Raw genomic sequence first — 13,956 nt, forward strand, 5'->3', positions numbered from 1 at the left:
AAAAAAAAAAAATATTTTAGTGTCTGAAAATATCGGCAGATATCGGCCGATACCGATATCCGATGACCAAAATATTGGTATCGGCATTAAAAAACCAATATCAGTCGGTCACTGTAGCAAAGTGTCATTTCTTCATTGTTGTCACATAAAAAGATATAATAAAATATTTACAAAAATGTGAGGGGTGTACTCAATTTTGTGAGATACTGTAGATAGATAGATAGATAGATAGATAGATAGATAGATAGATAGATAGATAGATAGATAGATAGATAGATAGATAGATAGATAGATAGATAGATAGATAGATAGATAGATAGATAGAGATATATGTGTAATATTGCTTTTATCTGTCTTTTTTCTAGCCTCATAAATTCCAATGTATATCGCCATTTAGACTTGGAGAGCTAGCGTGTGTAAAAATGTACTACTTGAAGCTTACTGGTTGGAGTAGAGAGCACAAAGATGACTTCATTAGTCAGCTGTCCTACTTCGCTATCCAATCAAAGACTTGACCAAGCTGGTTTGTTTCAACTGTTGTAATTGCTCATGCAGCGATTCTTTGCTTCCAGGACAGATCAATTTCAGATCATAATATATAAATAAATATATATATATATATATATATATATATATATATATCTTAGATTGTAAGCTCCAACGAGCAGGGCCCTCTGGTTCCTACTATATTAAAGTGTATTGTATTTGTACTGTCTACCCTCAAGTTGTAATAATAATGATAATTATATGTTTTAGATAAATAATCATTTTTCTATGTAAGGTAAGAAAATGATCTGGCTGATGGTTAATTATAAATCTCTGTAATTTCATATTATTTAAAGTAAACCCATATGTAATTATAATCTGTCAGTCACTACACAATGAAATAAGGAAATGATTTCATAACCTGTAAAAGTTTTGTGCTAAAATTTGTTTTGTCACATGGTGTGTTTTGACATACCAGCGGCTTAGTGGAACAAGGCACTAAAGAACTGCTTATTCTTTTTCATCCTTGCTATCTCTTATCCCATATTTAAGGTCACACTACGACACCGCCCGCCTTTTTTTTTTTTTAAACTTGTCAGACACAAAAAGACAAGCCAGGCGGGCAATTCAATTTTTAGAACTTTCCTAGTATTCAGAAAATTGTGTCTTGTCAGAGGAGAAGCCTGCTAGCAGCTGGAGTCATAGATCTGGGCAATGAGTCACCGTGGCCGTCACAGTGTGTGTGTACACCATCCTGCCAAGCAGTTCTATATGAATGGGCTGCCCACAGGAAAATGACGCTTTGCTTCTGATAAAAAAGGGCTTTCTGCTCTTGCCTTGTTTTAGAAGTGCTAAGAGAAGAAGGACGGAGACACATCTGTCTGAGCCAAGAACTTTAGGAACTGGGAGGAGTGCTGAATGAGCCTATGATATGACGCCACTAAGAATTGGGCAGCTGCTGCTGCTAGCAACCTCTTCTCTGTTACTCTGCTGTACCCAGGACCTTACCGGTGAGTTTCCATAACATTCCTAAACTTAACACTGCAAAGATACAGAGTCTGGCTTGTTTAAAGGAAACCTTTAAATATGTCAGTTGCAATTGCTAATCTCTTTTCTGAAAATGCTAGTTGCTTGGCTGTCATGCGGCTGCTTTGTTTGAGTACTATCTGAGACATTAATTGGGAACAAGTATACAGATATAGAATTATGATGTTTTTATGGCACTCATGTGCTGCACATTTGTTTCAGGTTTTGTTTCTGGAATACTAAACCCGGACACAGCCAGGACACCAGCATTGTCATTACAGCATTTTAAGGACCCCAGCCCCATGTTTCTCTTATGATAGCGGTTGTTAGGTAAGGCAGCACAGAGTGCATTGACAATGCACAAAGTATAGTAAATCATAGCAACCAGAATTCACTTTTCATCACTTGCCTGTTCCCGCATCGCAAACGCACATCTGGCAGTTCACACTGCCATATGCGATACGCAGGGGGTGTCAATTAAATGTTAACGACACCCCCAGTTTGATCGCATATCGCAGTGCGATCTGACAGTTCGCACAGGATCGGATCACACAAGTGTGAACCACTGTGCGATCCGATCCTGATGCGGCTGAAAAAAAGGGTCATGTGCGACTTCTGTGCGGGTGCAGTGCGAATTTAGCCATGCAAAGCGTATGGCTGAATTTGCACTGCACATCCGATCGCATGTAATGAAGGAGCAGTGAGCTCCGATATTACATGCGATCGCCGCACATGCTATAGTGTGAACCGGCACTAAGGGCTCTTTCACACGAGCGTTCCGATCAGATCCGCCTGTCAGTTTTTTAGGCGGATCTGATCGGATGCCCCATTCAGCCCTATGGAGCAGCGGATGTCAGCGGTGACATGTCTGCTGACACCTGCTGCCATCCGCATCCGATCCTGTCCATGAAATCCCGATGGATGGGAACCCTATTTTCCATCCGTCCTGGGGATTGGATCGGATGGGATAGGATGAGAGCGGACAGGCGGTCCGCTCTCATCCGATTCCCCATAGAGAGCAGCGGGGCTCTGACACCTCCCTCTCCGCTGAGCAGAGCACTGTCCGCAATAGAATGCGGACCGTATGAAAGGGGCCTAAAGCTTCATAAACCTAATTGTCACTATGTTATACACTAAATTACCGAAAGTTTTGGGACACCTGCCTTTACACGCACATGAACTTTAATGGCATCCCAATCTTAGTCCGTAGGGTTCAATATTGAGTTCATAGGCGTGCGCACGGGGTGTGCCGGGTGTGCCTGGGCACACCCTAATCACCCTGTGTCTGTTAGTGTTGGGCCAGATCTCCATCTCTGCCACTGAGGGTAGTGAGATACTTGGTGGAGAGGCGGCTGTGCTGTTGGCTCCAGCAGACAGTGAGGCTTGCCAGAGCCGCTCAGTGTGTGTGTGACACTGTCAGGTAATGTTACTGCTTGCAGGGGGAAAGACCAGCTGTCAAAACTCAGGGGTGATGTCGGGGGTGGGCGGGACCGAACAGCTATCAAACACCAGCCAATGGGATGGGGTCTGGGCGGCCGATTTGTTTATGTGGCTCCGCCCCTTTCTTAAGCAGCCCAATCATTGGCTGGTGTTTGACAGCTGCTCATCCCGCCCACCACCGCTGAGTTTTGAGAGCTGGTCTTTCTCCCTGAAAGCAGCACATACATGAAAGTGTCACACACACAGTGGGGTATCAATGGGGGGGACAAGCCCTGTGGGGTGTCAGCCGGCGTGCTCTGAGATGAGATCCCGCATCGCAGCGTGAAGGCAGCTGCAGTGGCAGCTCCTTCAGTCCGTGCTGCTAGCGGGGGGCGGAGCCGCGATGGGAAGAAGGGGGCGGAGCCTCGGCGGGAAGAAGGGGGCGGAGCCTCGGCGGGAAGAAGGGGGCGGAGCCTCGGCGGGAAGAAGGTAAGTGCCCATTGTCCAAGTGTGTATGCTGGATAGGTGGGGGATGGGGAAGCTGCATATAGAGGAATTCACATTTCCCTATTTTTTCTGCAGGCAGACTGAGCGCTTCTTGCAAGTCTCACTGTCTGCTGAATGTGAAACTCCCCCTCTCCCCTGTTAGTGTCCATAAGTGGTGCCCAGTAGTGCCGCCTCATCAGTGCCCATCAGTGTCACCTAATAGTGCCTATCAGTGCCCAGCAGTGCCCCCTCATCAGTGCCTATCAGTGCCCAGCAGTGCCGCCTCATCAGTGCCTATCAGTGCCACCTATCAGTGCCCACCAGTGCCGCCTCATCAGTGCCCATCAGTGTCACCTAATAGTGCCTATCAGTGCCCAGCAGTGCCGCCTCATCAGTGCCTATCAGTGCCACCTATCAGTGCCCAGCAGTGCCGCCTCATCAGTGCCACCTATCAGTGCCCACCAGTGCCACCTCATCAGTGCCCATCAGTGTCACCTAATAGTGCCTATCAGTGCCCAGCAGTGCTGCCTCATCAGTGCCTATCAGTGCCACCTATCAGTGCCCAGCAGTGCCGCCTCATCAGTGCCACCTATCAGTGCCCACCAGTGCCGCCTCATCAGTGCCCATCAGTGTCACCTAATAGTGCCTATCAGTGCCCAGCAGTGCCGCCTCATCAGTGCCTATCAGTGCCACCTATCAGTGCCCAGCAGTGCCGCCTCATCAGTGCCACCTATCAGTGCCCACCAGTGCCACCTCATCAGTGCCCATCAGTGTCACCTAATAGTGCCTATCAGTGCCCAGCAGTGCCGCCTCATCAGTGCTTATCAGTGCCACCTATCACTGCCCAGCAGTGCCGCCTCATCAGTGCCACCTATCAGTGCCCACCAGTGCCGCCTCATCAGTGCCCATCAGTGACATCTAACAGTGCCTATCAGTGCTTCCTATCAGTGCCACCAATCAGTGCCCACCAAAGCCGCCTATCAATAGCCATCAGTGATGCCTATTAGTGCCCAGAAGTGCTGCCTATCAGTGCCACCTATCAGTACCCATCAGTGCTGCCAATCAGTGCAGCCTCATCAGTGCCAGTCAGTGCGGAGAGCAAGTGCCTATTAGTGCTGCCTATCAGTCCATATCAGTGCCTCACATGTAATTTCACCTGTAATACACATCAAAAGGAAAATAAGGCATACATCTTTTTCAAAACTTAGCAGTGATGGTGGAACCCCTCTACAGATATTTGCCATACAATTTAACTTAAGTGCAAAAACTTTTTAGTTGGAAGGTTCACACCAGTAGAGCACTTTATAATTTTTATTTTTTAGATTGTTACACTTAATTTTATATGTTTTAGTTACTATTATAATGTAAATGATTGCACTTGAAGTTAATTTTCCACCAACCATGCTAAGTCCATGTCTTTATGGACCTTGCTTTGTGCACTGGTGCGCAGTCATGTTGGAACAGGGAGGGGTCTTCCCACAAATTTGGGAGCATGAAATTGTCCAAAATGTCTTAGGAGCTGACGCCCTAAGAGTCTAAGGGGCCAAGCCCAACCCCTGAAAAACACCCCACACTATAATCCCCCCTCAACCAAATGATGTGGACCAGTGCAAGGTCCATAAAGACATGGATGAGCGAGTTTGAGATGGAGGAACTTAACTGGCCTGCACAGAGTCCTGACCTCAACCCGATAGAAAACCTTAGGGATGAATTAGAGCAAAGACTGCGAGCCAGACCTTCTCGTCCAACATCTGTGCCTGACGTCACTAATTTGCTTCTGGAAGAATGGTCAAACATTCCCATAGACACACTCCTAAACCTTGTGGACAGCCTTCCCAGAAGAGTTGAAGCTGTTATAGCTGCAAAGGGTGGGTCAACTCAATATTGAACCCTACGGACTAAGACTGGGATGCCATTAATGTTCATGTGTGTGTAAAGGCAGCGTCCCAATGCTTTTGACAAGTGTGTGTATGTATATGTATATATAATATATACACGCATGCGTGTTTGAGCTTTGGGGTGCACACCCTAATGCAATAGGCTGCGCATGCCTATGATTGAGTTGGCCCATCCTTTGCAGCTATAACAGCTTCAACTCTTCTGGGAAGGCTGTCAAGATTTAGGAGTGTGTCTATGGGAATGTTTGACCATTCTTTCAGAAGTGCATTTGTGAGGTCAGGCACTGATGTGGACGAGAAGACCTGGCTCTAATTCATCCCAAAGATATTCTATCGGTTTGAGGTCGGGACTCTGTGCAGGTCAGTCCATTTCCTCCACCCCAACCTCACTCATCCATGTCTTTGTGAACCTTGTTTGTGCACTGGTGCGCAGTCATGTTGGAACAGGAAGGGGCCATCCCCAAACTGTTCCCACAAAGTTGGGAGCGTGAAATTTTTTAAAATATCTTGGTATGCTGACACCTTAAGAGTTCACTTTACTGGAACTAAGGGGCCAAGCCCAACCTCTAAAAGACAACCCCACACCATAAATCCCCCCTCCACCAAATTATTTGGACCAGTGCACAAAGCAAGGTCCATAAAGACATAGATGAGCAAGTTTGGGGTGGAGGAACTTGACTGGCTTGTGAGTACTTTGAGTACTGACCTTAACCTGATAGAACACCTTTGGTATGAATTAGAGCGAAGACTGCGAGCCAGGCCTTCTTGTCCACATCAGTGCCTAACCTCACAAATGAGCTTCTGGAAGAATGGTCAAACGTTCCCATAGACACACTCCTAAACCTTGTGGACAGCCTTACCAGAAGAGTTGAAGCTGTTATAGCTGCAAAGGGTGGGCCAACTCAATATTGAACCCTACAGACTAAGACTGGGATGCCATTAAAGTTCATGTGCGTGTAAAGGCAGGTCCCAATATTTTTGGTAATAGAGTGTATATGTATCACAGAAATATGCATCTACTGAATATTTTAAGTAAAATATTACTTGAAATGTGGTGCAAAATGTTCAATTTATGGAAAAAATTCCAATTAACATATTATTTATCTAAAGGGGTAGCATAGTAGCTTAGTGTTTATCACTTCAGCCTGGCAATGGTAGGGCATTGATTCCCAGCCACGACACTACCTGCATGGAGTTCATGTTTTCTCTGTGTTTGCATGGGTTCTCCCTGTGCTTCCGGTGTCCTTCTGCACTCTTAAGACATGCTGGTAGGTTAATTGGCTTCTTTCTAAACTGGCCCTAGTATGTACTGTATATGTATGAATGTGAGTTAGGGACCTTAAATTGTAAACTCTTTGAAGGCAGGGACTCTTCTGGATTATTCTGGCTTACTTCTTCATCACTATTCTTTACGTTGCCTTTTATGTGATACTATAGTACAAAAGGCAGTGGCAATAACCCACAGTAGCAAATCAGAAATCAGCTTCCAGTTGCTTGCCCAATCTAAGATGCTGAAAACTGATGTCCAATTAGTCAACGTTGATTACTGCATATCATTACCCTCTAAACTGTGTTGTTAAGCGGAGCTCCACCAAAAAGGGGGAGATCCTCTTAAAGGCCATTCCCTCCTCCTCTTTCCCATATGGAACTTTTTTTGATGGAGGGAGCTGTTACCTGGTTTTGACAGGTATCCGCTCCCACTTCTGCTTGGATTGCCGAGCAATGTCATGGGTCCAAGAAGACTGCGGGACCATTCACAATGGCAGCGCATCTCACACATGTGCAGTGGGTACCCAGCTGTTAAGTCATAAGCTGTCACAGCCGGGTGCCCAAAATTGAGATGCCAGCACCGGGGACAGAAGACCAATGGAAAGAATGGCTTGGATGAGCACATTGCTTGATCCTGGGACAGGTGAGTATCTGCATATTAAAAGTCAGCAGCTACAGTTTTTGTAGCTGCTGACTTTTTATAAACACAAAAATGACTGGAGCTCCTCTTTAAATACTGTGTTCAGTGTGTTGTAAAGCTGGTCATACAACAGTGGAACTTCATTTGAACGTTCATACAGAAATTCTGAAAAATTGATTATCGGAGAATTCCATCTTGCCATCATTGAGTCAACTAATACTTAAAATGTATCCAAACCTGCTGCTTGAATAAAATCCCAGACATGTTAAATAGGTTGCTTTTGTGCATAGAACCTTACAATTACATTACAATATGAAGAATTTTTCCCAAACATAAACCACATTCACAGTTAAGCTGGCCACCGATGGTGGATCAAATCTTGGCGGGTTCAGCAAGACCCGGCTGAAATTCAATTAATTTATGGTCAGGTTGGCTGTATTGAAGACAATCCATTGATCGACTTCAGTACAACCAGCGCGTTGGTTTTTTTTTGCGTTCGACCACTGCCAGTGGCTATGGCAGTCGGCAGTGATCATTGTATTCTGACGGCTGGGAAACCGTCTCACTGTCAGAATACAATGGCTCCGCGGGAGGGATTTCCCCATCAACACTGAATGTGTTGATGGGGGAATTGAGAAATTTTCTTTCCTGCAACCCGTGGATGCAGGAAAAAAAAATTCTTAATGTATGGCCTGCCTTAGAGTCTTTGTTCATTTGAAGAAAAAAAATTCCATTCTGCTTTTCTATATTTCCGTGTCACTACAGTTGAAAACAATCATCAATTTGACCCCAACAACCATTAGAACATTGAATGAAATTTCCAAAAATGAAAATGTTCAGAACAATTAGTACTACTGTTTGGCCAGTCTTATGTACATGTCAGTTACACCTGCGTTAACTAATATATGATGAGGATTAAAGTGATTTAATAAAAACTTTTCATTTTATAGGTCTGGTGATAGGTATTCAGTATACTCCTGAGGTCTAGTTTGCTTTCTGGAGAAGAATAGAGCCAAGAGCATACCTTGTAGCTAAAGTCTCTTTTACTCCTAAACCATCTCTTTTAAAGGATTGACTTACATGAGAATCAAGGTTTTCTAGTTAAAGTTAACCATACACTAGTAGATTTGTGAACAAACATTCATGTAAATAATTGTGTGAACATTTGTACGAAAATTCTCAGTACATTCGATGACTTGACAAATTTCGTTCAAAAGTACTTCAAAATTGAATTAGCTTTCAACATTCGAATTTGAAGCAAACCTAATTTCTTAAATGAAAATCATGCAGTTAGAAATGTGTTCATTCCAAAAAAAAACTCCATCCTGCCCCCTTGAATAATTTGGTCACTGCGGTTGAAAACGGATGTCGATTTGATCTCGCTAATAATGAGAAAATCGAATGAACGTTCTTAAAATGAAAAAGTTCTAACAACATTTTACTAGAGTACCACCAGCTCCAGGCTGGGTTCACATATATCCGAATTGGATGCATTTTACACCGCAATCAATTTGCATAACGTGTGTGTGACCGGCTTTCAATGGAGCCGGTTCACACATGCGGCTGCGCTGCGAATTTGAAAAGGGTCCTGTGCGTTTTTGGGTCCGGTTCAAGTGCAAATTCAAGGAATAATTTGCACCTGAATCACACCTGAACCGTTAAACACAAACGCACAGGACACCTCACTACAAACCGCAGCCCGACCTGTGTGAACCCAGCCTTAGATTGAGCAAAGTATGATTAATGGCTCGTACACACTTGACGAAAATCGGACAAAATATCCTCCGATTTTTCTCTCTCATGCTCAGCGGTCATAACCGTTTTTAGTTGACAGTGCATAAATGTTCACAAGATTTCTTGTCCGATCAATGATAATTTTTTTTTGGGACGTTTGTTCCTAGACTTTCGGGTCGTCAGCAACTTCAAATCATGCGCGGTCTCTCGTATCCGATTTTTCACGGACGTACTGCATACACATTAAACGAAAACTGGTCGTCTGGGGACGGACGATAAAAATTTTGGTGTTTGTCCCTCCTTTTTTTTCGTTGAAAATGTCGGCATCTGCTGAAAGTTGTGTACACACTAGCCAAAAATCGTACGATTTTACCTCGGATGGGAATTTTCGGCAGATTTTCTACTAGTGTATACCCCACTTTAGGCTCAACCATTCAAGCAGGGATTGCCCCCCTGATCTAATTACTCCAGGATTCTGACACTGACAGTACATTTACACACTGCATCATAATGTGCCAACTCATCTAAAATCCAAGCCACACATGCAAGCATTGCATGATCTCTTAGGTGAAAAAGCCGGTGATCAAGTTAACCAAACAAGGACTTTTAAAGTTTTATTTATTTGAATCTTCAATATTGTTATACAAGTGGTGTCACCCTGTGACATTTGGCGGATGTTCCTTTGTGCACATGTATGTACTAAAGTAGTGCAATGTTTTCTGCATTCTTACTTTGGCATGTACAATGATCTTAATATACCGTTCATGCTTATCCGTTATAGGTACACAATTGTGTATGTTCATTAGGTTTATATTTTATCTCATTCATAAGCCATTATACATAATACAAAATGCATATATTTGCTACTACACAATAGAAGTAATACCACACCCAATGAAAGAGAATGCAGCAAATAAAATACTGCCTTTCATTTATTGTTATATATCTTCATTTCCATATAAACTCACAAACATTTTTAATTCATTTGCATAAAATGAATCTTCAGGCAGTCGGCCTTTAATTCAGAATTTATTATAGTCATTACTCACTGTGGACATTACACGGGGAAAATTATTTTGAATTATAGCCTCCAGATTTATGAGAACAATTTTATAAGCTGCCTTGGAAAAAAGAAACACACTTTTAAAGCAGAGACAAAAAATAAATGCACACATTAATGTAGCCCTGCAATCATTTATACATCATTAAATGGAAAAATGGAAAGTATCTGAAATTGGCCTGGCATCAGCCTCTTGCAATCCCTATACAGCAGAGCTGAAATGTAAGAAGACACAGTAAAAGGAGGCAATCAGTTATCAATCAGAAACATGCTGATAGGGGGAGAAAGCAGAGTGACTGAGATATGTGCTGCTTCTTCTGTTACTTCACAGTCCAGATGCATGTTTTCTGATAGATGTGTATCCCTGAGATCTTAGAATTCTGAAATACTTTCTAATTATGACTTATTATTTCAATGTTTTGTATAGACACCAATATGGTTACTATTAATTATATTTTTACTGAATTTGTGAGCTTAGCAGTCAGTGGGCTTGATTTTCTTTCACTACTTGGCCAACATATGTTTGGATGCTGGCAAGAAATACTTTTTTGCTCCAAAGATACAAGTTTCTTTAATGTGCTGCTTTGCTTAGTACATGTGTATTTCTTTCTTTAGTGAGAAATTGAGCTTAAGGTAGGATGTTGGATTATGTGTTCCTTAAGAAAAGAAGGCACAATATAAACATTGCCAAGCAAAAGGACAGGTGGCAACTCTGTTAATCTTCCAATTTTTTATTGTCAAACCTCAGTGAGTAAAATAGACAAGGTGATTAATGCGTTTCGGCGATGAGCCTTGGTCACAGCACAGCATCGCCAAAACGCTTAGCACCTCTCACATGGGCTTTCCGGCCCAGTCCGCCTGTCAGTTTTTCAGGTGGACCTGATCAGATGCTCCAGGCAGCCCTATGGAGCGGCGGATGTCAGTGGTGACATCTCCACTGACAACCGCTTTATCTGATCCTGTCCGTAAAATCCGGACGGATGGAAACCCTATTTTCCATCCGTCTGGAGGATCGAATAAGATCAGATAAAAATGGACAGGCGGTCCATTCTCATCCGATCTCTGCACACAGAGCGAAGCTGTCATCCGCCTGCTCAGCAGGGATCGGCGGATCGATCCCCACTGAGCAAAACAGGCTGTCGGGCGCACGACCCGTGTGAAAGGAGCCTTAGCCACCTTGTCTATTTTGCTCACTGAGATGTGACAATAAAGAATTGGAAGATTTACAGAGTTGCCGGCTGTCCTTTTACTTGACATTGTATTCCATGGTGTTTGGAGAGATCACCGCAACCTGTGCACCTGATGGATGTTTCCATTTACCTGATGATTCCCTTATTCAGAGCAATGTGTTTTTTGTCTGTTACAATATTAACATTATTTGAAGACTCAATGCACATTGCAAGGTGAGACCTCACTGTATGATTGAACATGCAGTGTATAATTTGCTACAAAGCTTTAAGTTTGAGCATGCGTACACAACTGTGCGTTTATGCATTCCTAAAATTCAAGAATATTATAGTGATTTATCTCTTTTCTTGTTCATTTCCCTTCAGTAAATCAGTATGTGTCTTTAAGTGGATGTACTGTAGACAGTTGACAAGCAAGCTATAATAAATCTTCTACTTTAATGTGGCATGCTTGCAGTTTCGCTTGCTAACTATGTATATGCTTAGAGCTGATTTATCTAATAGGGAACTTCAAGACCCAACACGTCACGGAACCCACTGCTATTCATATATAATCTTGCTCTCATAACATGCTGAGTCTTGTCACTTGACAGCAGCCGGATAGACACTGGATGAGCTGCTTTTTGTGGAACTACAAGTCCCAGCATATACTGCTACCTCAGCAGCATCTTACTGGCATGGCATGCTGGGACTTTAGTTTCAAAGCAGCTGGAAAATCACACATCATAGAAAGCTGTTATTGTTATAATACAAGTTCTAGCAAATGCTGTTACCCTCTTACATATATAATCTGGCTAGGGGATGATGAATCTGAAAATAAAGATGACAGATCAGAAGTTTTGACTTCTTCCAAAAGGGCTGAGTATTTTCACTTAACAAAAGAAACAGTAACTTATCTTTGTAAACGAGGATAAGCTGTGTTCACACTGATTGTTCAATCATGTAAATGCAAAAAATTGGGGTTGGTTTACTAAAACTGGAGAGCGCAAAACCTGGTGCAGCTGTGCTTGGTAGCCGATCCTGGAAGCTGATTGGTTTCTATGAGGAACTGCACCAGATTTTGCACTTCCCAGTTTTGGGAAATCAACCCCAATTGTGTTTTTTCTTTTTTTCTTTGCACATGATTGGGATCACTACTTCCCTTCTTAAGCTATTTTTCTATTTTGATGTTAAAATTTGAATTTTTTTTTACTCTTTTTTTTTTTATACTCTTTACCTAAAACCCCCAGTAGAATATATATTTTCTGAATGTAGAGGCCCTGTAGAATAAAAATACGGTAGTTATTTTTTTATGCGGCACGGTATTTGTAAATCTATTTTTGGGGAAAAGTAAGAGCCGGTTCACACTATTACAACTTGCCAGGCGACTTGGTCAGCCTGGCAAGTTGCGCACCGTCGGGTCCATTGAGTAGTACAGGACCGGTTCTAATAGGAGCGACACAAGTCGCTCCGACTTAGAAAAAGGGTCCTGTACTACTTCGGGGCGACCTGGAGGCGACTTGCATTGACATTCATTTTATGAAGGAAAAACTTTATTGCAAAAGAGGCCTGTAATTACTGCAAACAAACAATAAAGCTTTGGGCATTTTCATATTCACTAACAAACTGCTAGATTTATTTATAAATGATCTTATATGGAATGTGTTGATAAAGGCATACTGGATGACCTAAAAACAGTTACCTTGTTTAAAATATATCAGTTTAAGACATTCATTTTATGAAGTCCGTGCAAGTTGCGTCAAAGTCGCAGTGCACGCGACTTCACAGGTCGCCCCCGAAGTCGGAGCGACCTAATGTGAACGGGGGCTAACACTAAAATAAACTTTATTGCACACAAACTACATTTTAGTCCCCATTTTTTTGGACAACATAAAAGATGAGGTAGTGTTGAATAAAACCGATACCAAATGTGTCAAGCCAGGTGTGGTCCCAGGCTACCAAGACCACAAAGGAGAAGAGCCAGATGGGGGGTAGCACCCAAGAATACTGTAAAAGTGATCACCTGTATCACTTTTACAGTAAAGCTCAGAGCCTGCTGGTAAAACCATTATATGTCTGCAGGGAGCTGAAATAGGCAACACTTCATCCTGTTTTCTAAGCTAAGTGAACATTCCCTTTTCTAATATAGTAGCCACTACAACATGGGGAAACACAGTGGCTTAGTGGTTAGAATTAAGCCTTGCAATAATGGGGTCCTCAGTTTGAGTCTTGGTCAGGTCACTATCTACATGAAGTATGTTTTCCCTGTTCTTGGTTGGGTTTCTTCTTACACTCCAAAGACATGCTGGTAGGTTAATTACTAGCAACACAGTGGCTTAGTGATTAGAATTAAGCCTTGCAGTAATGGGGTCCTCAGTTTGAGTCTTGTTCAGGACACTTTCTACATGAAGTATGTTTTCCCTGTTCTTGGTTGGGTTTCTTTTCACACACCAAAGACATGCTGGTAGGTTAATTTGTTACTGTCTAAACTGGCTCTTCATTCACAGAGGGTGCCCAAAATGGCTGCCCCAACAGACGATAAAACGGAAAATTGTTTCATACTTACCGTAATTTTCCTTTCCTGGTGCCTATCCATGGCAGCATACTAGTGATAGAGCCCCGCCTCTACTCCTCCCTCAGGACTAGTGAGTAGCATAAAAGAAAGGCCCAGCCCCCTGTCCCATCATTCTCTGTCATATAGAATACCAAGGGTGGGAGCATATGCTGCCATGGATAGGCACCAGGAAAGGAAAATTACGGTAAGTATGAAAC

The 13,956-nt window shown here is 42.9% G+C and overlaps 1 protein-coding gene across 3 annotated transcripts in view; it reads left to right on the plus strand.

Annotated features, from left to right (window-relative positions):
* Positions 1 to 1,092: 1,092 nt before the first annotated feature.
* SUSD1 (sushi domain containing 1) overlaps positions 1,093 to 13,956 on the plus strand; it is a 265,066-nt gene continuing 252,202 nt past the window's right edge. For all 3 annotated transcript variants that reach the window (XM_082259187.1, XM_082259188.1, XM_082259189.1), the window contains exon 1: positions 1,093 to 1,496. In XM_082259187.1, the coding sequence (XP_082115313.1) occupies positions 1,418 to 1,496 (79 nt within the window). In that variant the 5' untranslated portion in view covers positions 1,093 to 1,417. The remainder of the gene's footprint in view (positions 1,497 to 13,956) is intronic.

Source organism: Pelophylax lessonae (assembly GCF_965119305.1).
Source record: "Pelophylax lessonae genome assembly, chromosome: 1".
Taxonomy (NCBI): domain Eukaryota; kingdom Metazoa; phylum Chordata; class Amphibia; order Anura; family Ranidae; genus Pelophylax; species Pelophylax lessonae.